The 24675-nt window shown below is 53.9% G+C and overlaps 1 protein-coding gene across 1 annotated transcript; it reads right to left on the bottom strand.

The window, feature by feature from the left end:
* Positions 1-75: 75 nt before the first annotated feature.
* On the bottom strand, positions 76-24280 carry LAMB3 (laminin subunit beta 3). Its single transcript, XM_050326690.1, has 22 exons — positions 24232-24280; positions 23617-23771; positions 14920-15034; positions 14668-14741; positions 14026-14208; positions 13819-13882; positions 13338-13513; positions 12613-12733; positions 12105-12293; positions 11815-11970; positions 11060-11256; positions 10123-10234; positions 9311-9683; positions 8666-8826; positions 7484-7692; positions 6307-6510; positions 5500-5644; positions 3474-3681; positions 2337-2478; positions 1680-1856; positions 1044-1197; positions 76-630 (listed from the first exon to the last, which is right to left on the bottom strand). Exons 1-22 carry the CDS (start codon positions 24278-24280, stop codon positions 494-496), a joined length of 3501 nt encoding a protein of 1166 aa, XP_050182647.1. The 3' UTR covers positions 76-493.
* Between the last annotated feature and the right edge of the window lie 395 nt (positions 24281-24675).

The following is a 24675-nucleotide window of genomic DNA, read 5'->3' on the forward strand; positions in this document are numbered from 1 at the left end:
AGGCAGTTTGAGTTGTGCAGAGGGAGATAAAATTCTCCATTTTTGCAATCTGGTTATTTGAAGAAAGATCTCTGATGGAAGCGCTGGAGCCATGGCAAGTTTGAAGGATTAAAAGGAAAAACATGCTTTAAAAAGACCCCACATGGCAGTTTTAATTTGAACAGTGACATTCAGCCTAAAGAGCTTGAACTGGCTAAAACAAGAAAAAACATTGCTTGGTTTATAAACCCATCTGGAAATAACCACTTGGGGATGTTTTTATTTGTCACAGGAGACTGATGTCTCTCCCCCTTTTTTCCTCCAACCACTGGGCAGCTTCAGCCAATCCAACCTTCTCCATGGGGTTGCTCCTTTGGTTCAGTGCAGCTCTTTTCCAGAGGTACAGAAACTTAATTTGCTAAAAATAGAGATACTGAGCCGGAAAATGGGAATAAATAGAGCAGTCAGTGTCTGCAGAGGAGGCAGGCAGTGCCTCTGGGGTGTGGTGGCTCTCTCAGGAGCAGCTATCGTAGTATGAGACTTTCTTTTTGATGGCATTTCGGATCTTTGTCACCTGGTCCTCCAGCCCCGACAGCCTGGACCACTTGGACATCAAAGCCTTGTTGCTGTCCTGGATTTCTGTCTCTAAAGCTGAGGAGAGAGAGCAGGGAAGGGTTATGTGATGGTGGTTGGGCTCCCTCCTGCACAGCTCCGCTGGGGTGAGAAAAACCAACATCCTGCATTCCCCTCTTCTCTCCCTCCAAACAACCCCACAACATGATTGCTCCCAACAAAGCTGTCAGTTTGGAAGGCTTAAAAAGGGAAGTGAGTGTGTGAAGGAAAATGGAGCCACACTGGCACTGCAGGCAGGGATTCCCCTTCCATGGTGCCCCCCTGGAAAATTCCAAATTTAAGGGCACAGCACCATCAGATACAGCCCAAATCCCACCATCTCACTGCCAAAAGTACGTTGCCCTCCTCATAATGTCTTTCCCTCACACCATGGGAGTCCAAGAGCTCTTCCCCAGTGCATGAGATTGTTACTTGGAGTTCAGAAGTCTTACTTTCCATCCTGAGCATGATGCCCAAGGTTTCCTCAAACAGAGCCCGTGCCTCCTGGCCTATGCTCTGCACTCTGCTGCCCTGCTCTCCCAGTGCTGGGCTCTGCTCCATCCTGCTCTTCAGCTCAGAGTACATTTGCTTCACTTGTTCAAAAGCCTGTGGAAAAGCAAATAAACAGTGCAAGCAGGATCACTCAGACTGTGGAGAAAGGGTTTTTCCAGTCTTCAATCTTGTTGAAATGTTAAATGGATACTACACTGGGGCTTTGTCCCTGATATCGTGCAAACGTGTCACAGCCTCTACTGATGAGATTGTATGAACAGAAGAGACGAACGTTAAGTCAGATCTACCACAGGCTCCAAAAATCTCCATTCGTGACGCACTCAAAGGCTGACTGACAGCTCAACAAGCTGCTCTGCCTCAGGCAGGGCATACAGCAGAAATAAGTTTCCAGCAAAGGGCATCAGGATTGGGAAAGCTCCCGGAAAAACTCAGCAGTGGGACCGACACCGCAGCTGATTAACAAGAAGCGGCGCCCCAGCACACAAGCAGTGACCTGAGCATCATCTTGTGCAGAGCCACAGCTGGCTGGGCTGGCTGGGGAGGGGAGCACAGCTGTGGCAGCCCCGGGGTGGTACCTGCTGGGCACTCCTGGCCTGCTGCCCCGCTGTCTCGGCCGTGTCCCGCGTGTCCGTGGCGCGCAGGCGGTTCTGGTCGGCCCCGCGCTGCAGCCGCTCCAGCCGCTCCCCCAGCCCGTCCAGCTGCGCCCCGATGGCAGCCACGTTCTTCTGGGCTGGGCCGAGGACTGCCTCGATCTGGAAGGTAACAAGGAAGCCACTTTCAGCCCCTGCTCCTCGTGGGTTTTTCCTCTGTGACGGGCACAGCGCAGCCGTGGAGGTTCGCTGGTTCGAACTGTGGGGTTCCCAGGAGATTTCTGTCCACACAAGGGTTGGTGCTGGATGGCTCTGGTGAATTTGGCTCCACTTCAGGTCACCTACAGTGAACCTTAAACCCCTTGCCTGGCTCTGTCTTGGAATGGCGACAGTGGAAGCACGAACCAGGCCTTGCATTCCATCTGTGCTGTGCTCCCTGTGCAGCCAAGAATCCAGCAGGGACCACGACTGGAGTCTGGAGAAGCACACCAGCGAGGCACACTTTCACAGCCAAAGCTTCCCCAGATCCCACTTCCCTGCTGCTCTGGCTCAGGACTCTTAAAAGTGGCCTCTACAAGGACTCTCCAGTTCCAAAGGAGGGGTGAGCAGGGCACGGGAGCGTTACTGGGAGGCATCACTTACCTCATCAACGCGCTCCCGGATGAAGCGAAGGGAAGAGCCGGAGCCCCTGATGGCTCCCTGGGCCTCCAGGAGCATCGTGTTTGCCTGCTGCAGGTTCCCCACCACCTCCTCCACGCTGCCCTCCACAGCATTTGCCCGGTTCCTGGGGAAATGTGGGAAGAGCAGGGGCTGAGTGTAGGTAACTGCAGCTCAGGAATGCAGAGGTAAAATGAGGAAGCTTGAGAAGCAAGACAGGATTGCTACTGAGAAGGTTGTAATCTCCCTCCCCCAAAAGCCACGAAGCCACACGTCTGGACTCCTGCAGGTTTCCCCTTAGAGGAGCCTTAGTTCCACTTCACAGCCCCAGGACAGAGGAGACAAACTGAGAAGGGGAGAGAAACCCCTTCCTTCAAGCTGGTCAGAAACATTTATTTAGTAGGTGGTGCATGAAAAAGTATCGAAGGGAAAGTAATAACCACTGAACCAGCTTCAGTGAATCCTTTTCTGCTCTGCAGTGGGACTGTTCAGGATGGGTGGCAGAGCTCTCCATAGAAAACCAGACTCCCCTGTCTCATCACTTCCAGCAGGTTAAGCAGGTGTCAGACACTGTCAAGGAGTTTACAGACTCATCCCATTAACCTTCTCGCTGGGATATTGCTGCAAGTCAACACGTGACAAAGCAGATGCTCCAAATTTGCAAGGACACTCTGTAATTACTTTTTAAGGGACCATGGAATAATCCTCCCAACTTTCACCCAGAAAACAAATAGCCCATTTAATCTCCTCGTGCTCTCTTGTGCAATTAGGATGTAGGTCACCAATATCAAGGAACACCAGGGTAACCCTGTCATCTCCCAGCATAGAGATAAGAGAAAAGCCTCCATTACTTTGGATAAAACCCTTCTCGTTCTGCTATCTACAACAGGATCTATTCTTGGCAGCCAGATTTATTTGCACCAGGACTCCAGGGAGGTGTCTAGAGATTGCAGACTCATTCTTTTAGGCTCTGCATGGACACAGAATACCAAGGCCTAAAACTTCAGATTGTGCAAGTCAGTACAGCTCAGGCAGAGTGGGATTTCAACCCAGCTGAGAACCACCACGTTCACTCCAGCTGAGTGACCCTCAGCTGCCAAAGGCCCTTGAACCCCAACCCACCTGGCCTGTTCTGCCTCCTGCTGAAGCTGCTTGGCCTTGGCAATGTCCTCAGCTGTCTGGGCAAGGATGTCCTCGGGGCACTGCAGCTGAGTGGCCAACTTCTGGATCTCGGTCATTTTTCTCAGGACTGCAGCAGCATCCGTGGGGAGACGCAGGGAGAGAACTGACTCACTGATTTCCTGGATAGCAGCAGGATCCGTGTCCTTGTCTGCAGAGCAGACAGACAGCCCCCATCAGGAATGGGAGAGGAGAAAGTGGGAATGCAAATGCAAGGCAGGAGGAGGGCAGACATGTGGCCGTGCACGCTCTCACACACACAGCCTCCTCATTTCAGACCCTGCCACCATCCACCCTGGAATCATCTCCTGGAATCCAACGTACTTCTCATTCACACCAGTGAAACCTTCAGGAAAGGACTGCAGTGATACCTTTAATTTGGCAACGAGAACACCATGGCTAAACCCAGAGCACAGTCAGGCAGATCTCACTGAGCAGATGAGGGTGTGTTTCAAGACAAGCCTTTTTTACTTCACAAATAAAAGTTAATGCATCAGAAGCAGGCAGAGCCCAAGGGACATTAGCCCAGCGATTAGCTCAGAAATATCTTCACTCATCATTAACCCCAGGCAGCACCAAATGACCTGATTTTCTTATTCAGCTAATGCTCATGAGGCTCATTATGTTATTACAATCTGTCTGCAAACAATAAGTCATCCCATCGGTTTGTAGGACAACAAGGAATCCTCATCTGATTAACAGTCTCCTCCAGAGAAGGGTCAGCTGTCTGTCTGGTAAGTGAGTGTGGCCAGAAAACATCTCTGCATTGGGTCACTGCTGGCTGCAGATCCTCAGACAACACCAGCCATGGGGACAGGTTTGTCTTCCAGCCCCAGAGATGGCACAGAGCAGCACTCAGAGGGAGCTGCTGTCTGTGCTACAAAGAAAATGCCATCTCCTCCACGGCTTTCCACTTCTGCCAACTCACAGGTCACCTTTCCAGAGGTGATATTTGAGAGCAGTTCCTGTGAGGATGTTGGAAGCCTCTCCCTGAAGCCCCACTCACAGCAGGTCAAGGCTGTGTGGTATCTCCTGCCCCATGGACCCCACAGGTGGTCCCCAAATGCCTCTGTAAGGAAGCAGGCAGGGTGACAGCCCAGCAAATCGACACAGATAAGAGCTGGGATTGTCTGACCTTCATCTGAACAGCAGGGTTGAGCCTGAGCAAGTCAATGGGCCAAATTACAACTGCTGGTGAAGTCACAGCCTTTGGGTACTGCTGCAATTTCTCTGTTTGCAGAAAACACCGTCCCAGCCAACCTTGCTGCCTCAGAGGACGTGTGTGTTACCTTTGCTATGTAAATACCCAGATAAACTGGATATCCAAGAGCTTAACTGGGTTGAGCCAACCAGCTGCTTCCCTCTCCTATGTGCTCTCATACAGAGTACCAGCAGGGCAGTGATTGTCCCCCTGTGCTCACACCTCAAATCCTGTGTCCAGTTCCAGGCCCATCACTGCAAGAAAGGCATGGAGGGGCTGGAGCGTGTCCAGAGAAGGGAAGGGAGCTGGGGAAGGGTCTGGACAGTCAGTCCTATGAGGAGCAGCTGAGGGAGCTGGGGGGGCTCAGCCTGGAGAAAAGGAGGCTCAGGGGGGACCTTCTCACTCAATGCAACTCCCTGACAGGAGGGGGGAACCTGGGGGGGCTTGGGCTCTGCTCCCAGGGAACAAGGGACAGGAGGAGAGGAAACGGCCTCAAGCTGTACCAGGAGAGGGCAGCGAGGAATTGTCATCATGGAAAAAGTGGTCAGGCCCTGGAAGGAGCTGCCCAAGGAGGTGGTGGCTCCCCATCCCTGGAGCTGTCCAAGGAAGGCCTGGATGACAAGGTGGGGATCAGCTCTTGGAGGTCTTTTCCCACCTTAATGACTCTGTGATTCCACCATAACTCTAAGAACTAGTGTTCTCCATGAACAAACCAACACCCATCCAGCCCCCCTCAGATCCCCCAGGCTTTACAGGTGGCAGAGCTACCTGACAAGAAGTCTCGAACCCTCTGGATGAACTGCCGGATGCGCCGCACGTCCCCTTCCATCTGGGTCCTGGTCACACCCAGCTGCTCCACCAGGCGCCGAGCGTTGCTCTGGATCTGGCTTGCAGACATCTCTGTTGTTTTAATCTGCAAACAACAACAACAACAATGGCCTGATGGAGCCACTTCTTCTTGACCTGGGTCCCCCACAGCCCTGCCTCGACTCCGAGTGAACTGAGAAAGGCACTTGGAAATGACGCTGTTCCGTGTTCTTAATGTGCCGGAGCTTCTAAGGGACTGGAAATGTTTCAGACTGAGGGTTGGACTTGCAAAGGAAGCTCTCAAAGAGGAACAGCACGATCTAGCTTTTAAAACACACGTTTGAAATGGATTTTGAATGACTTTGAAAACTCACTTTATCTTTGCAAGCCACAGAAAAGAAGCTGCGAGAGCACTTAACACATGAACTCTAGCAGAGAGCACCAAATGCTGGAGCAGATACACCTGCAGAATCAGTTTTCCACATTCCCACCCCTTTTTCCACACTAATCCCAAACCAGGAGGAAGACAGGCTTCCTTGGGACGTTTCCAGAGCCTCTCACACCTTCAGGTCTGTGGCTTCTGCGCTGGGGGAGGCAGGACCCACGTGTGCAGCAGGGAGCCTCCTGCTCAAAAATTCCTGAATTTCTGAAGCTGCCCAAGGGATCAAGCCTCAAATAGAGTTTGATGTGGGGTTTTTGTCACTCTCTCCACAGCTGTTCCCCACCAAGGGTCCGAGCAGAGGGACAGGCAGTGCTGCCCACACTCACCAGCTGTGCCGTCTCGCGGAGCCGGGTGCTCAGGCTGCCGAATTCCCTGGATGCTTCCCCAGCTGCAGCCAGGGCCCCACTGGCCAGAGGGAAGATGCCATGGCAGGGCTGGCCAGGTCTGCAGGCAGAGCTGTTGTCCCGTGGGCAGAGCAGCCCCTCGCAGTGAGTGGGTGTGCAGGTCTGCACTCGGAACCCACCACAAACCTGGGGAGGGGAGAACAGCCGGGCAGGAGGGATCCCACCTGGGCAGGAGGGATCCCAGCTGGGCAGGAGGGATCCCACCTGGCTAGGAGGGATCCCAGTGCCCTCAGAGGGGGAACCCAGCACATCACAGGGGCCACCCAGCACATCACAGGGGCCAAAGGTTTGACAGAACTACACACATGCACAGCAGTGCTAAATGCCCACACCTGAGCCAGCAACGCCAGCTCAGCATCTCCTCCCTGCCCCAAACTGGAGCAGGAGTAGGAGCAAAGCAGGAGTTAAACCCCAGTGGCTCACAAGGAGTAACAGAGCAGGTCTGCATGGAGCAAACACCTCAGCAAAACACACTGTCCCACCTGCACAGTTTGCTTTGGGAGAGAGAACTGGATGAGAAGCCCCAGCCCTCCTGCCTGGACATCAGTAGTTTTAATTGCATGGCACCTTCTAGAGTTACCCCCCAAAAAAAACCACACTGCAGCAGAGGCACGGGCAGACCCAGAGCCAGACTGGTGGCTCAGGAATGTGTTGGTGGCCTGAAAAGCAGAGAGGGGAGGCTGGTGGTCTCCACAGCAACCATGCATTAGGAGACGTGGAAATGGATCTCCATGGCAATAACAAAGCAGTGAAGGAGAAATAAGAGAGACCTCATCCAGAAATTAAGTGGGTCTTTGAGATACAAGAACTGACACATGAGAGAGTCCCTGGAGAAAAAAAACACATGGTTGGGAGGGGGTGGTGGGCAATATTTTGGTATCAATGATCCCCAGGCAGGGGATGCTCAGCCAATTCTCCACTGATGCCCACAGCAGCAGGTTGCTTTGATGCCATTTCTGACTCTGCCCTGCCCTGCTGGACTGTTTGAGGAAAGACACACAACTGCAGGATGAGGTTTTGGCCTCCTGAGCACTCCCAGGCCCTCTGAAAACCAGGTAAACGCAGCTGGGAGGTCGGAAAACCACTTTGCATCTTTTACCTTGTTTATGACAGGGGTCAGGTTGGGGGATGAGGCCATCTCTCCCTGCAGGGTCAGCAGCCTGGAGGTGGTCCCTTCAAGCCCCCCCTCCAGCCCCTCGGCGCTCCTGCGGCTCTCCCGGGCCTCAGCCAGCAGCCCAGAGGCACTGGTGACCAGTCTGCTGGCATTGCTGGAGGTCTGGTAAGCAGATCGGATGGTCTTGAAGGCTCCTGCAGGAATCAGAGCCCAAAATGACACAAAGTGACTCATAAATGCAGCACAGCTACCTCGGGGAAGGCGCTGGCTCTCCCCTGCGAGTGGATGTGTGCGGGGAGGAGCGGGATGCAGCCGGAGTGATTAGTCACCAAGGCACCACCAAAAAGCTGCTTTAATTTCCAAATGCCTTTCAGCCGTTCCTCCGGTGAGCCAGAGGTCTCCTGAAGGGCTGAACTGCGAGCTGGACTTGAAAGATTAAAAGAAAACTGAAGCAAGATGACGTGCACGTGCTGACCCGGGGCTTTGGCGGGGGCAGGACAGTTTTCAGAGCCTTTTCTCTGGTTCCTGAGCAGCCCCACCATTCCTGGAAGGATGGTGGTCAGAACATGGAGCTCTGAGCCCTGCATGGATGGGGAGGTGCAGAGTGGACCTGTTCCAGCAGTGGCCACTCACCAGAGCTGGCACATCCTCAGCCAGCTGAGAGTGGAGGGGACAGGAATGAGACCCTTGGAGAGCAGGGGCTGTAGCAGAATCTCACGGCAGCCAAACCCAGCATCGCCACAGGCCTTAATTAGCTCTTCTCCCAAGTGCCTGACAGCCGCCTGGCTCTCCTCCCCACCCCTCCATCCCTTCCATCTGTGCACAACCCTCATTATCAGCTGCCTCACGGGTGTGGGGATGCTCTCCCAGCAGGGTCCCCACCTCTTCCCACTGCTCCCCAGCAGTGCAGCTTGTGCTGGTGAAGAGCATGGACACAGAGTGAGCTGCCCAGCCTCAAAAGACTGGAGCAAACACCCCAGTAGTGTGAAATCCCAGGTCATGGACCAGAGGCTGGGTGGAGGGAGATCTATGTGCTGCTCCAAAGCTGACAGCCAGTTAAAAACTCCATTACTCGTTCACATGGCCGGTGGGAAACCACCAGGCACAGTCACGTTGAGGTAGATTAATAGCTGCAAATTAAGAGGTATTAAAGCTGCAGATCTGTACCTGACAGGTCTGTGCTGAGGCTGGTTTCAAACTGGGTCTTCTTGCTCTGATACTGGGAGTTAGTGAGCAGCAAGCTGCTGTTGAGGGCTTCCAGCTCCCTCGAGAGGGAGGCGGTGTCATCCAGAAAACGAAAGTCAGGATTGATGCCTCGCAGCTGCTCTCTGGGAGGGAGAAAAAGCAGAAAATGTGAGTTCAAGTGGAGGGCAAAGCACCTGCAGACAGAGAGAAGGGCTGAGCAGGGCCATCTGTGCTGGGGCACTGCCAAGTGGCATTTCTGAGCCCAGACACGGCCAAGGACACGCCAAAGGTGGCAGAGAGCAGGGCTGGGCTGCAGCTGCCCCACACCAGAGTCATGCCCATGCAGGGACCAGGCATGCTGGCTGTGCCCTGGGAATGCCAACCACCCACAGCCTGCCCACCCACCAGCCTCCTGCCTTGGTGGCATGCTGCACAGGACAGGCACACGTGGCAGGGCTGTTCTCCCGCATCCCCGCTCACCTCGTGAGCAGAGCAGGGTATTTCAGGTGCAGGAAACCAAAGCAGGACACGTGCAAGCGGCTCAGGGTGGCAAGAGAAGAGAGAAAAATGCCAGCATCTCCTCCTGGCTAAGGAGGACGGGTCAGGGATGCAGACACCGCCCCTCACCTGACGGCAGCCAGCGTGTTGCCCACCTGGGCCAGGCCCTGCTCTGTCACAGAGGAGTGGCCAAGGATTCCCTGTGCCTGCTGCACGTTCCCCTCGGCCTGGGCGAGGCGGGGGCCGAGGTGGGACCCCCCGCTCCCGACGGGCAGCCGGGAGGTGGAGTTGCCGAGCCCGGCCTGGCGCAGGCGCAGGCGCTGGATGTCCCCGTCGTGGGTCTGGAAGCAGGGGTGGCACAGCTGGCACTCGGGGTAGGTGCTGCAGTGGCCCCGCTGGCACTGGTCGCAGCGGTGGCCGGTGACCCCCGGGCGGCAGAGGCACTGCCCCGTGGCCTTGTCACAGCCCGCCCTCTCCGTGCCCTGGAAGTCGCAGTCGCACTCTGGGGGATGGAGAAGCGGAGAGGTGAAGTTTCCCCCCTGAACGTGGTGAAAAAGTTGTATTGATACAAAACCAGCCCCTGTCAATGGGGTGCCAACCCAGCCTGACGTCCGTGCCCGCCCGTCAGCTCCTGCGGCATCTGGGACAAAAGTGGCAGGGGAATGGAAGGAGCACCCAAGTCCAGGAGCTTCCCCAGCCCTTGACCCTGCAGGGCCAGACCAGAGTGGTCCAGGAGCTCACCCAGGGCTGCTGGGAGGGGACTGGTGGATACCTGGAGATGAGGGTGAACCAGGAGGCTGTTCCAGAGAGCAAAACCTCTCTTGCAAAACAGCATGGGAACGTGGATGTCAGGATATAGGCTAGGTGCTCTTTTTCCCAGATAATCCATGATTTCCCAGTGCAAGAAAACATGGAGCCAAACCAAAACAGGTGGTCTCTACCTGTGCAGCCCCCCCGGGCGTCTCTGTAGTGCCTGTCTGGGCACAGCTGCTCCTGCATGGCCGAGCACGTCCGTCCTGTGAACCCTTCTCTGCACGGACACTGCCCTGAGAACTGAGGACAGAGACACATCAGGGACACCCATCCCTCCAGGGAAAACTCTCCCTCAGCTGCTCTTCACCACTAAAACCAGCTCATGGACCACCTTCTCCACTCAGCCTGTGCCCCAGGGCATAGCCATACTGCTTGTGTCAGGCTGCAGGCTCAGCCCCGGGGGTGCAAACAGGCTCCAAACAGCCCAAGCACTGCAAGGAGAGTGTTAAGCTTTGTTTCAGAAACAAAGCAATCGCCCACAAGCAGCTGCTTTGCCGTCTCAGGTCTCCTCCCCTCACTGAGCTTGTTTGGGACCTATCTTTGGCTCTTAGAATTTGTCATGTGCTTGGGTTTTTTTTACATTTGACTTTAATTTTCCCAGTTGCCTCTTAAGCCTGAAGTGACACACATTGACAAATGAGGATAATTAACTTCCCTTGCCTGTATGAAGCTGTCTTATTAGGACTTCCTTGCTAAATATCAGGCTTGTTAAAATGACTTAATCTTGCCTTGATAATTACCACCTTCTTTCATTTTCCTGAGTAGTCTGTCATGTGTTTTCTAGGAAAGGGGAAAAGGAAAATAAGGGTGGGATGCACAGTGCTTTTTGTGAAGGCTCCCACGGATGGGATGGGACAAAGGAGCCACCCAACAGATGAGTTTGATGCTCTGAGACATCCCCAGTGTGGTGCTGCCCAGCAGGGACATGGAGCCATCGGCCAGGGCAGCCCCTCACAGCAGCATTTGTGGGGTTGGGAGAAGGAGAAAGAGAGCAAGCTCAGGGAAATGAGAAAGAAATACTGCTGAAGGCAGTGGAGCCAGCCCTCAGGGTGGGCAGGGGGGTACCTGGTTGCAGTGGGGGCTGTGGGAGCCGCGGGGGTGGCAGTCACAGGGCCGGCAGCCCTGCCCGCTGCCCATGTCCCAGTGCTCGGCCGCGCACTGGTCGCAGTCGTTGCCCACCACGTTGGGCAAACAGAAGCACCTCCCGGTCTCATCATCACAGGGCACGTCCTGCCGTGTTCCCAGAGCGTTGCAGGTGCATCCTGAAACAAGGAGGGGGTTGTGAAAAATGGGTGCAGAGCGCTAGCCTGGCTTCCCATGAAGTCGGGCTCACCCAGAGGTGAGCTCTCCCCTCTCCCCCTTCATACCTGAGCTCAAGAGACCTGCACCCCTGCCCTAACATCACCCTTCAAGTGCTGCAGCAGGAATTGGACCCTGAGTGGGCTCAGCATACCCCCAGCCCAGCAGGACACCCAGCACTGACCTGACCCACAGCCCCCTCCTGCTGCATGCACCCCTACATGGTATCATCTCCCGCATCCCCTGCAGCTCCCTGAGCCCTGCACGGCCAGGGAGGTGCTCAGGATACAGCTGAACACGCCCCCCAAACTCCACTTTCCCCATGCTTTTTGCCACATTTACACCTAAGACAGGTCACAGCTTGAGCAAGGAGGTTTTATAAACCTTTGCAAAACGGGGCTTTGGCTTGAAAACCCCAAACCAAAGCTGGGCAGGACTCTGGTGCCTTTCAGAGCCACTGAGGGCGCAGAGGTGGAGTGGGAGCACCCCGGGAGGCAGGAGGTGTCTCAGGGGGTACTCACTGCGGCACCCCAAGGGGTTGGGGTTGGCCAGCTGGGTGAAGCCTGGTTTGCAGAGGTGGCAGCGATCCCCCTGCACGTTCTCCTTGCAGACACAGCGCCCTGTCAGCGGGTCACAGGCAGAGCCCGGCACGGTGCCATCGGGGTCACACTCACAGGCTGGGAAAGGGGAGGAAACATCACAGCTGAGGGATGACAGGGGGCTGGAGAAGGTGGACACATCACAGTTGAGGGGTGACAGGGGGCTGGGGAGGTGGCTGTAGGGGGGCTAGAGGGTGTAACTGTGCACTCACGCAGACAGGCTTCAGGGTGGGTGAGATCCTGCTGCTGGTTGCGGAAATAGTTGGGTTTGCAGCGCTCACAGTTGTTGCCTTCAGTGTTGTGCTGGCAGTCGTCACACACCCCCCCGCTGGCCCCTCCAGTGGCCCGGTACAGCTCGGGGTCGAAGTGGCACGAGGCCGAGTGACCATTGCAGTCGCACCCTTGAAAAAAACCCCAAGGAGTTGGAGCTGTCACCGTGTAAACCCCTCCAGCAGCAGCAGCTGCGGCACTAGAGGGTGCCCGAGGCTCCTGTGTGACACGGTGACACCCGTTAACCAGCCCAGCATCAAAGTGGCACCAGTGCCTGAGCACTGGTGCAGCCCCTGAGCGGCATCGCCCGGAGCAAAGCCCGGCGTGCCAACCTGCCAGGGGCAGCCCTGTTACCATCCAGCCCCACGAAGCATCCCAGGAGAAAGTCTCAGAGCTCGCTCCTGCTCAAGGCTGGGGTGGATTTAAGAGAGGGAAAGGCCTGGAACATACTCTGGCACTCGTGGGGATCGTGGTCCTCGGCGGGTGCCCAGGGCCGGGCGTTGTAGAGGTCGGCGCAGCGCTCGCAGTGGGGACCGGCCGTGTTGTGCTGGCACACACAGTGCCCATGGACCTGCTGCAGAGACACTGGGTCACCCCTCCTGGCTGCCAGTGGCTCAGCTCAGAGTCCTCATCCTCCTGGCCTGCTCCTGCCCCCATTCCCTTAGCAGGGATGAATCTCCAGCACCCGGGACAGGCTGTTCCTCACTCACTCCCACCACCCCTGTCACCCACCTGAGAGCAACCCAAGCCTAATCTCGGGACGAGAAAATCCCACAGCAGCCAACAGCCTTGCACTGGCAAATCCTCCTGGGCATGCAGGAGCCTGCTGAAACCACCTGTGTGGCCCCCACCCTGCTGAGTGCTGGCAGGAGCAGTTCCCCCAGAGCCAGAGTTCCCACTGACACTGAGCTTTGTCTCTCCTTAAAAAGCCCCTCCACCTTCTTCCCGACACAAAATAGGGCTACAGGGGAGGAGTAGCACAGGCTGCTGTCCCACAGCCATCACCCCACTGCTGCAGGCTAAACAGGGCACTGTTTCCCTCAATTATGAGCATTAAAAAGCCTCCCCTGCCCCGATTTCTGGTCATGCCAGCCAAGGTCTCCCAAGGAGCGTTCTGGGCACGTGGCAGAGCCTGATGCTATGGAGCTTGTGTCTTGGCTTTTCCCGAGGCTCACCGTGGGGTGCTGGCCTCCAGAAGGGGCACAGCGGTCGGCGTGTCCGTGGCAGAAGCAGCTCCCCATCACCCTCATCTCTGTCACGGCGTAGAAGGTGCTGGGGGAGTGGTACCCCTGGCGTGGGATGTGCGGCAGCCCCGTGAAGTTGATCCGCAGGTTCGTGAACCGCCCCAGCTCTGTTGGGGAGCGGGGACAGGGGTGAGGGGACAGCAGGTACCCAGGTACCTGCAGGTAGTCAGGTGCTGCAGAAGCACTTTGCAGCTCATGTGGAGGCTTGGAGCAAGACAAGGAGGCACTGGCACGAGGGGCAGAAGCTGAGCCTTCAGGAAAGGCCAAATGCTGCTCCTTGGTACCCCAGAGGCACCAAGACAGCAGCTCAAGCTCCTGCTCCCCTGGGGTTACCCCAGCTCCTGTAGGAAGAACCACAAGGTGCCTCATTCCCCTCTCCCTTTCTCAGATATGAAAGAGGATGGTCACTCACTATCAACAGCCTGGCTGTAGGAGGTGCTGATTGTAGATGCCAGGTCTTGGACACTGAATGTCACCTTAGAAGGAAAAAAAAAGTACTGGATGGTCTGTGGGCTCCATCCTTCAGGTGTAGAAGACTTCCAGGCCACCACGTATCCCTTCAGTGTTGCCCAGGCCTCCCACTCCAAACCCAGGGCCACAGAACCCCCCCAAACCCTACCTTGCCCCCCTGCATGGGGTGCCCCTGCAGGGGCTGGCACCGAGTGTCCTGCCAGCTCTCGGGGGAGCCCCGTGGCACGTGGGGGAAGGCGGTGGCACAGTCAGAGGCCAGGTACTGGTACACCTGCCAGGTCCTGCCGTGGTCGGTGGAGCGCTCAATCAGCATCGCAGCGGGAAGAGGAGACTGCAGGGCAGGGAGAGAGGCACATCTGTCACAGGCACACCACAGCCAGCTCCTGCCCTGGCACTGCCTGTCCCTCCTCCACCTCCCTCCAGGCTCCGGTCTCTGTAGGCTGATGGACTAATACCCTTCCCTGCAGGTTGCCAACAACTTTTGGGATCCCTCCACCTCGGCCAGCCCTGCTGCAGCCACAAAGCACACATCTGAAAGGAGACTTGTTCAGCAGGCTTTCATGGGATGGGAGCCCCCCACCCTGCTCTGCCCCTCCCAGTGGAATGGAATTCCCAGTTGTCATGGGCAAAACAGGGGAAAAAGTGGGGCAGGGACCCTGGCATGCTTCCTGTCGGGAGCCTGAAGGAAGCACCGAGATCCCCGCGGTCACAGGGAGCCAGCAGGGCCCACCCAGAGCCATCTGCAGCCTCCTGGGGAGCAGAGATGCTGCACACAGACACAAACACTCACCCTGAAGAGCAGCACAACACTGCCCAGCTGGAAGGTCTGGTCCAGGTCCAGCTGCAGAGAAACGCGCTCGGCACCTGCGGGCACAGAGAGGCGGCTTCAGAGGGGCACACTGGGGGCTTCGGGAGGATAAACCACTTTGCTGCCCGAGCCAAGCTGGTTATTCCCTTCTTTCCTTCCCATCTGCTGAATTCAACACCTTCTACCTCTTCCCCTCAGGCTGGTTATTGCCTTTGGGGTACCCCAAAGACTCACCGTTCTGGGATTGCCACCAGCGCGCGTGTCCGGCCGAGGACAGGACATTGGCCACCCGGTGGCCGTTGTAGGTGTGTGGCAAACGGGAGTCACACCTGCAGCATTTCATGCTCCACTGGAAGACAAAGGACAGGTGGAAGTGACCATCCCAGTCTGGTTGGAGGGAAAGACCTCGGAGACGAGTGGTCCAAGTGGAGTTCGGGCTCGACCAGGAGCAAATGGCACCAGTAAAGCTGGTTTGTAGAGAGCTGAAGGGCTGCAGGACTGACCACACACAGGACTCAAATGCTCCCCTTCCCACCTCGTTGAAAACCACAGCTTCTGGGTTTATGGACTAATTAGTAAAACCAAAACGCTTTCTCCTAAACCAGATTTTTGGCAAACCAGCAAAAATGCCTTTTTTTTAAGCACCCGGCCCCGTTTTCCACAATGCCAGCACTTGACAGAAAGTTCTTTGCAGCTTTTCAGGACTAGTTTGCCTTTTCCACACAGCCCAGGGAGCAGTTTGGGTGAACAGAAAGGCCTTTCTCTCTCCTCCAAAAGCTCCAGGCGATGCTCAACCCCCCCGCCCCCCGAGCTCTCCCCGGGGAGCAGAATGGGAGCAAACAGCTCAGGGGGTGAGAAGTCAGGGGGTGGGAAGTCGAGTGGCCCAAAGTTCAGCCCTTCACTTGAGCAAGTAATTGAAGGAGCAAAAGGAGGTGTAGCCCAGGCAATGTGGGGCCGGGAGAAAACGGCCCCCGGGGGAGCAAACAAATACTGCAAGTCTGAATAACCAAGCAACGCTCCTGCAACCACTACCACGGGGGTTGACGGGTTGGTGCAGCTCATGAGCAGGCTCAGGAATGAGTAGAAAGCAGCAGGAAAGAGGTTGAGCAAGAGAGGGGGAGAAGGAAAGGCTTGGCCACTGGCCAAGGGGAAAGGCAGGCACAGGGTGGGCGAGCAGGTTGGGTGAGGACCACCTCGAAATGGGAGGGAGACACCCAAGTGAGGCCAAGGTGGGGAAGGGCAGGTCCCAGGGGGGTGGTAAATGAGCAGATGATGCCAGAGGGTACAGCAGCATCCCATGGGGAACATCCAAAAGCACTGGGAGTGGAACAAACGCCAGGGACTGCAGAGGCCACTGCGGGGGAGAAGCTGCCGCTCAAGGCTCAAAAGGAAGGGCTCAGCATCTACAGCCTGGTGAGAAACAGGTTGCCCAGAGAAGCTGTGGCTGCCCCATCCCTGGAAGTGTCCAAGGCCAGGTTGGACAGGGCTTGGAGCAACCTGGGCTAGTTGAAGATGTCCCTGCCCATGGCAGGGGGTGGAATGAGATGAGCTTTAGGGTCCCTTCCAACCTAAACCATTCTTTAATCCTAAAATACCAGTGGCCTGAGCAGTGAAGCAGACTCCCAAATGGAGCAGTGGGACACACATGTCCCACTGACACATCCCAGAGCCTGAGGAACTGGGGAAGGTGGAGCACAGTGTTTGCCAGTGAAGGCAGGAGCTGGTCTCGATGGCTCAGGGCAGGACAGCTCAGAAAGTTCATCCTGGGAGGAAAGAGGGATGAAGAAGGGCAGAGGAGCAGAGTGTGGCTGGCACAGGCACAGCTGGCACGGGGCAGGCAATGAGATACCCTGCTGCAAGGGCTGGCAGTCACTGCAGTGGCATTAGGTAACACCAGAGGCACAGGCATGTTTGGGACCCCAGTGATGGGATCAGCTTTCAGTGACTGAGCAGGGACATCAAGTGACAAGTGACAAATAGCACTTTACAGCCACCTCTGTGCTTAAACCTCCTGTCTGATACTTGAAACAAATGAGCCAGTTCCAACCAAAACACTAAAAAACGTGTTCTGGGGTCAGGAGGGGCCAGTGCCCACAAGGGCAGCTGGAGGTGACATTCAGGGCCACAACAGCATCAGGATTACTGATTTCCCCTCTAAAAATTGATTTATGGTTTACACCTATTGCCTCACTCCTGAAACAGGCTCAGCTAAGCCAGTCTCTTATTTTTACAATAAAGGACTTGGCTTCATAAGAACCTTTTTTTTTTTTTTCCCAACACTTTAAAACTTATGGAAAATCAATGACACATTTTGTCCAGAATCACATTTTTGCTTGCTCTCCCACAAAACTACCCAAGGAGGAGGGTGGCCTTGATCAGAAGGCACCAGCTGGTACCACAGCAGCTGCAAAGCCACCCAGAGGTGCTTGGGCAGCAGGGAGAGATGTGGGCTCACACCCTGGGCTGGTTTTAATCCCTAACAAAGCCCAGACCTGACTCTGCTCTGTCCCAAACCTGGGAACCTTTCCTCAGCTGGGTGGATTATGAGGAGAGATGCTCACTTTAAACTGATCTGTTTCCACACTATTTTCCCCAATCTTTACATTCTCTGTCTATAAACGTCCCAGAACAGGAGTTGTATAACCACAATATTTATAACAATATCGCAAAGCAAGCAAACAGAGAAATCAAAATATATCATCTTGCGATTTCCCTGGCTCTACCAACTCCTCCTGGCTCTGCCAGTGAGAATCACAAATAATTCAATCAGGTCTAGGCAGAAGAACTCATTTCAGATAATAACCACCAGCAGCAAGTTGTCAGGAGCTGCAGGAATTATCCACAGAAATAATCTACTGAACAATTGCCAACAGTGATTAAACTTCACACCAGTTGTGACTGTGCCTAGCAAAGGGGAAAGGAAGGTTTTCCGCAAGGGGAAAGGTTAATCTCGGCTAAATTATTCATTAGGAGTGATTCGTGCATACTTATTGGATCGTTCACCCAGCCACAGACACCAGTGCTCTCTAGTAGCTACTCTGCAGCTGCAACCTCACTTAAAATGCGGTGCTGAGTAAAAATGAAGCTTAAACTGTGTGAGACAGACCCTTCCCAGGCAGCCTGGGGCTGTGCTGCATGCAAAAATCTTCTATTTTTCTCCTTTTTTTTTTTTTTTTCTTTTTCTCAGCTTTTTAAGTAAGGCTAAAATTAACACTGGAAGCAAAATTCATTTCACGTCCTCGGAGCAAATTGTGAAAGCCCTGGATTGCACAACAGGAGGGTTTGCTCTTCCCGACGGTGCCTATGTGTCTCAAAGTTCCTCGGGACAGAGGGAATTACCAAAAATGACAGTCCAGAGCCGGGCTGAGGGGAGATTTTACCAGGCACAGACCTTCCTCCAGCTCTCTCCTTTTTTTACCAGGCTCAGCAGATCCCTCGGAGCTGGGCCAGGAATAGACAAAGGACAGTGAAGAGGTCTGGGTTTAAAGTGGGTCACCAACCCCTGGGGCATCCCTGGCTCTCCAGCACGTCCTCCCCTCCCTGCCAGGCAGAGGCTGTGTGGGAGGAGGTGTGGGATGGGGGCTGGAAAGGACATCAGGAAGGTAAAAGAGGTTGTAGTTCTGCAGGGAAAGCGTTAACAGACCTCTGTGCCCCCAGGCTACTCCGAAAAGTCACCAAAAATATGAGTTGTGGAGGTTCTGAGATTAAGGGAAATTCATTCCAGACTCCTGAATGATAATTCACAACACAGTCATTTCAGAGGAAAAGCCAGAGTGCTGGGAATAAACAGACTCATGTCTTAGAAATAACGGAGAAGGGAAAAAAATCCCCTCAGAACAACCACCAGCTACTGTAAAAATACCCATATATGACACACTTCTGCAGGGTTTTGCTGCTCTCCTCCTGCTCTGACCTCGTGAACCAGCTCCTGACAGCCTCTCCTGCTCCCCTGCTCACGCAGGGACTGCAAACCTCAAACGATTTTAAGCTGATGGACTCTGACCAAAGTAATTTAAGGAGCTGCCATTTTTAATGTGAGCAGAGAGCCCTCGAAATGCAACCTCCTGGCAGAGGAGCACAACCCCAAAATAAACCGAGCTTATTCATCAGCAAAAATGGGAAGCTGCTGCTCTCCAGTCATGAAACAGAGACCTTTCATAGCTGTGGAGACCTCGGTGGTCCCACATTTGAGCCAGCTGCAGGGAGAGCACTGTGTCAGTGCTGCTGGCACAGCCTCCCCCAAGGGAGCCCTGTGTGCTCTTACACAACTGATATTCTATAGGGACAGTAATTCCTGGTCCAAGTTTATTTTGGGACCAGCTGGAAAGCAGTGGGAATTTATACATATGCAGAGAGAGATTAAAGGTTATTAAAAACTAGGGTGGGCAGCGATGAGAAGTTACCTGGGGAATAAAGGCACCTGCAAAGCCAAGTTGTGTAATTCTCTGTTCCAACCCATTTTCCTGTCCTGTTAGCTGCAGGACAGGGCTATGCCAGGCTCGTGGAGCAGGGCTCGTGCCTGTGAAGTCATCTATACATTTTCCATGGGAAAAGGCAGTAGAAGTTACCCACAGCTGTGTCATCATGGCTAAACTTCCCAGTGAACAACTGGGATTTGCTAAACTGGACTGGCTTTCCATTTTGAAACACAGCTATACACCATGGAATCTCCTGAGTTGGAAGGGCCCCACAAGGATCATCGAGCCCAGCTCCTGGTCCTACACAGGACAGCCCCAAAATCCCACCATGTACCCGTGGTTCTCTTAACCAGAGCACTGATGTCGCATCCTTGCTTGGCCTGTTGGAAATGACACTGAAAATGAGCTCCAGGGTTAAGCTCAAAACACAAATAGAGGGCTGTCTCCCACCACGTGTGTCAGTTTGCAGTCAAATGGCAAGAAAAAAAGGGTACAGAGAAGGGAGGAGGGGAAAAAATAATGAAAAATAGGCTTTTTCTTCTGCACATCCACTGCAGGTAGGGACATATCCCTGCAGCAAAGAGCAGGGTGTGTCTGAATGCCTGAGTGAGATAAGCACTGAGCAGCAACATGTGGTTGCTGTATCACCCTCAACAGGTCGGGAATACAAATTATTCAGTGCAAACCCCTGACTTGGCGAGGAAGAACCCAAAAGTGGAAGCCCTGCTTTGGTCACGTCCTGTCATGGTTATTTCACGATTTTGTGGGTGCGTTTTTCTGCATAAAAAGCTCGAGCCTGACTGATGATGTGGGTCTGGAAAGCAAGTGAGCTGGGAGGCACAGCTTTCCAGCCTCCTCCTCCCCTGTTCCAACATGCCAAGGGCCTGCTGGAGCACCCAGGAAGCCTTGGCTGGACACCCAGCTCCCTGACTGACTCATGCAGGTGGGCAAAGCAGATGGAAGCCTCAGACAGCAGCAGCACAGCAGGCAGAAGCATTAGTCTGGCACTTACTCTCCCTCCCAGACATTGGCCTGTATTTTTGGAAGCAGCCAAGCAGGAGCTGGTGCTGAGGCACCAGAGATGCTGCAGCCCAGCCCTGCCAGGCAGCTGCGACCATCCATCAGCAGAGGAACCCCCTCTGATGTGCCAGGAGCTCCAGCTGGCTCACATTTCCCTCCCCCTGGCTCATGGAAGGATCAGGCTTCTCTGGTAGCTCTCAATTCCCACCTGGATGGCTCGGTGTCACCACGACACAAGGGGTGGTAAAGGTGACTTCCCACCCTTCACATCCACCAAGTGCCCAGGAAGAGCAGCTGAGAGGAGGCTGAAAATCCTGGTCCTTGTGCCAACAGCTTTTAACACTCAAAGTCTCCCAGGGTTGGGGTGTGAGGACCCACACAGCTGTCACACACCCCCTCTCTGCTGTAGGATGCAACACAAGCACAGGGACACACAGCTCTGCTCCTCTCCTGCCTGTCTGGGAAAAGGTTTCACAAGGATGTGAAAGGTGCTTGGGGTGCTCTTCTAAACTAATAAAGCAACCAGAAAAATCTGTGGCTACTTTCTAGCTGTGAATATGTCTAAGCAAAAGCACTGCGTGACCCTGGAGGAAAGAAACCCTCTCCCTGCAGAGAAGGGCTGATCTTTGCTGGGTTTGAACATGGCACAGGACAGGTCCCACTGCTTCCAGCAGCAGAGCAAGGGGCCACAGGCAGGCACAGCCCTCATGCTGTCACTTGGAAGGGCCAGGCCAGGCCAGGGGACTTGGGATTTGATAGTCCATGTGAAAGCCACAGTGTGCCCTCCCTAGGCTGGAGTCAGCCAGTGGGAGCTACTCTGTACTCCTATCACAGTGCTATGCGTGTGTTTATATTTACATCTGTATAATATGTATATTTACATATATATTATATCTTTTCAAAGGAAGAGATGTGTTAACTCAGCCTTGAATCACGCCCCAGTCCATCAGAGTCTTTCCAGAGAATCTTTCCATCAGTCTTTCACATGGAGCCTTTCCTCTCCAACTCCAAATCCAGGCTCGCTTGTTTTCCTGTTTTATTTTCAGTTTCCCTCTTGCTTTCCCTTTATCTGCTGACTCTACCAGCCATTTCCCAAGCACTGAGTGATTTCCAAGCCTCACCATTGGCCTGCCTGGTTTCCACCCCCCACCACTTCCCTGGTCACCACCACAGTCCCCTGTGCTATAAATGGCAACGCTGAGTGTCCCTCCTGGATTTCACTAGACCGAGCCTGCAGCCAAGGAGTGGAGCAATCAGGAGTGCAAAGTATAAAGGTTAGAGGGATCTGGAGCTGGGGCAGACAATGGAGCAGAGGCTGAAGTTGATAAGTGACCCACCAGAGTTGCAAAAGAGGGCTCTGGGGCCAGCAGGGAGCAGACGGGCAGCACTGACCAGCTGGCACCAGGGAGAGCAACCCCTCGTCCCATGCCCTCTGCTGAGATTGCAAAACCACCTCCAAATCTGGCAAAAAAAAAAGCCCAAACCCCAAGAGCAAGGCTTGTAACCAAAAAAGAGTCGCAAGAGTCTATAAATTGAACATTTTATGGGACAGGAATAGGAAAATTGGGTTCAGCGGATCAAGTTTTGCTTAAATTAGGGAAGCAGAGGAAGGGAGGGAAAAGTTGGGAAATGCTGATTCCACCAAGATAAGAGCTGGTCTAATCAAAACTCCATTGGCCATTACAGTTGCAGAACAGGAATCAGGGAATTCGCTAGGAGTAACTCTGCATCTTACATTTTAATAAAGGAAATATGTAAGGAAGCAAAGGCCCCATTCCCAAAGCTAGAACTGGAGAATCCAACTCAAAATATCAGTGTTAATTGTCCCATGTCCCTTTTAACCCTGATTCTTGTAAGGCAAGGGACAAGGAATATGAAAAGTGAATAGTTTAGGGATTTCTAGACTAGAAGAGACTGCAGTAAATTTGCTCCCTGCCCTCCTCCACAGCACCACAGTGAGCCCTCACTCACTAATTCTGCACACAATGGATCATTTCTGCTCCAGAAATACCAGAGACATCAGAGAGGTGTCCAGTCTCCACTTCAAAAGATTACAAATTATGCAGCTGATCACAACTGGTGCCCTTCAGAGTGACCTCTCAAAGTCACTGCCAAAAGTCAGTGTTAAGTGGAGATTTTACAGCACATTTATGTAGTTTCCCTCATCTATTAACAGAAATTGGGAAGAAAAAGATCATTAAGTCAAAGCAGAAATTATTGATTCCTTCTCCCCGTCCACAGGCCACAGCAGCCACGGGAAGCAGCAGGGGTTTGCTTGAGAGGAGAACAATCAGCCCTGATCCCTGGGAGTAGCAAAACAGCTCCAAAAAAAAAAGTGAGTGGGAGCCTGAATAGAGGAAATTCCTGACTGTGACTGTCAGCCTGGAAAAGGAGCTGACAGAGGAGAGATGCTGCAGCCAGCCCAGCATCCCGGAGGATGTGATGCTCACACCCCTTTGGGCCAGGGAGCTGCCTCCTCCCTGAGCTCACAGAGTGGAAAGCTCTCCAGCCCAGAGAACACCACTGGCTCCACCACAAATCCACTTACTGCCACGTCTTGGCCTTCAGTTTGAAGAGGAATTAAAACCAGAGGAAGGCTGACTCACTCGAGCTGGATTTCACCGCAGAAAACAGCCTGGCTGGAGGGGTGCTATTTGCTTTCCTCTGGAGCATCTCCTCCAAGACCCTTTCTGCCTGTCCTGCACTGAACTCCCTCCCTTTGGAGCTCCTCCCACAGCAGTTATGGAGTTAACAGCAGGCACAGAAAGGCTTTAGGAAGTGCTCACACCAGGGACATCACCCCTGCAGTTTTCAGCTCTGTGCTCAGGCAGATTTATCCTTAAACTCCCCCTCTGATTTGGTGGCAGCTTCGGGGAATCTGCAGCTGCCTGAAGCCTCATCTCCCCCAGCACGACCTCCTGCCCCCACACAAGCAGCATGATTGAAAACATTTGTTCAGAGTTCAGCAGCTTTTCCAAGTCTTTGGGAAAGACCTGAAACGTTCCCGGTTTTGACAAGTGAAATACGAGTTTAGCTCATAACTAAAACGTCCAGAGATAGGAGAGTTTGGGATATTTTGGATGCAAAAAGCTTCTGTTTTGCCTTCAGTGCTTTGTGGCAGAGCTTTGCTGCCCTTTCCCTGACTCTTCCTTCACGGTCAGCTTCTCTTCTCATCTGTGGGGATGGTAGAGAAGGGCTCAAGGGGACACTGCAGTGCAAAGACCCAGCATGTTTGGAGAGGGGACAAATCATAAAATCCCAGAACATTTTGGCTTGGAAGGGACCTCAGAGCTCATCTCATTCCAACCCTCTGCCACAGGGACACTTTCCACTAGACCAGGTTTCTCTGAGATCCATCCTGCCTGGGTTGGGGGACGGGTCAAACACATCCCTGCAGGACAGGGGGGAGGAAGGCTGGGCTGGGTAAAAAAGGCATTTGCATCCCTGCAGGAGGTTCAGGGCTGTGCAGGGGGGAGGTGGCAGGTGGGGGTACCTCTCCATGGGGTGTGCAGTACGTCTCAGGCCTGCTGAGGCCGCAGGTGGAGGAGGCTGTCAGGTGGTGGGCTCGTCCCAGCAGCAGGTCTCCAGAAGGGGGGTAGCAGGCTCCCTGGGAACAGGCTTGCTGTGCATCCAGCAGCTGTGGGGCAGCTGGAACGGCAGGAAAACAGGATTAGGGGCTGTGCCAGGGTGGCACACAGAAAACAATCTGCTGTTTCCTACAACAGAGCAACAAGGACGTGCTTGGGGCAACCTACCCCATGCATCTGCCAATGAGAAGGAAGGTTATTTTGCCCCTAAATTGCTTTTATTTTAAATATGAAAAAGGCACTTTTAAAGTGTTTTGTGCTAGCAGTTATTTCTCACACTCTGCTTTGCCCTGACCCCGGTGTTTGGGCTGCTCAGTGCCCTGCCCATCATCCTGCCCAGCCCTGGTTGGTGTCCCCTGTTCATGCAGCTCAGCCTTTTGCCAAACACCAGCACTGTTATCAAACCCCAGTCTCCTGCTGCTGCCACAACACTGCTACTAATACAAAGCTTACATTAGCAGTGTTTCTATTTAGTCAGCGTGCCCCATGTCCTTTTAATAACTCTGCATGGTGAGCCTTACCCAGCAGGACAAATAATGCCCACGGCCAAAGCTGGCAGCGAGACTCCATCGGGCCACGGACACACCTAGGGAGGAATTCACAGTGTGAGTGAAAATGAGCAGAAAATGCCAGTCAAAAGCTCAGCCCATGTCCTTCACCTTCCTGCTCAGTTTACCGGGAGATGATTTTAATCGATCCACACAGAATAACGTGGGTGAAAAATCAAGAATCGTGAAGAGGAAAATCAGGTTGTGTTAGTTTACAACGTCCAAAGAGCCGCAGTTTCTCATCCGGCTCGCAAAGAGCACACGGGATTGTCCCAAAGTCTGTCAGAGATTCCCCTCTTCCCCAAAAGCTATCTTTGGATCTTTGTGTTATTGCTGAGGTGAACCACAGGTACCAAACAGGCTCCTTGCTCTCAGCAGTGATTCCTGACTGCCCAGTTCCCCATGGACATGGGGAAG

This window comes from Myiozetetes cayanensis, unplaced genomic scaffold (genome assembly GCF_022539395.1).
Source record: "Myiozetetes cayanensis isolate MyiCay16 unplaced genomic scaffold, myiCay2020 scf32, whole genome shotgun sequence".
Taxonomy (NCBI): domain Eukaryota; kingdom Metazoa; phylum Chordata; class Aves; order Passeriformes; family Tyrannidae; genus Myiozetetes; species Myiozetetes cayanensis.

Bases quoted from the DNA above. Each gene is read 5' to 3' on its own strand.
- LAMB3 (XM_050326690.1), bottom strand. From the start codon at position 24,280: ATGGAGTCTCGCTGCCAGCTTTGGCCGTGGGCATTATTTGTCCTGCTG. The intron at 5,645-6,306 runs GTGAGTGTGGGC...TGTTGTTTGCAG, and splicing joins TCCGCGAGACGGCACAGCTG to ATTAAAACAACAGAGATGTC. The intron at 1,857-2,336 runs GTAAGTGATGCC...GTTACCTTCCAG, and splicing joins TCCGGGAGCGCGTTGATGAG to ATCGAGGCAGTCCTCGGCCC.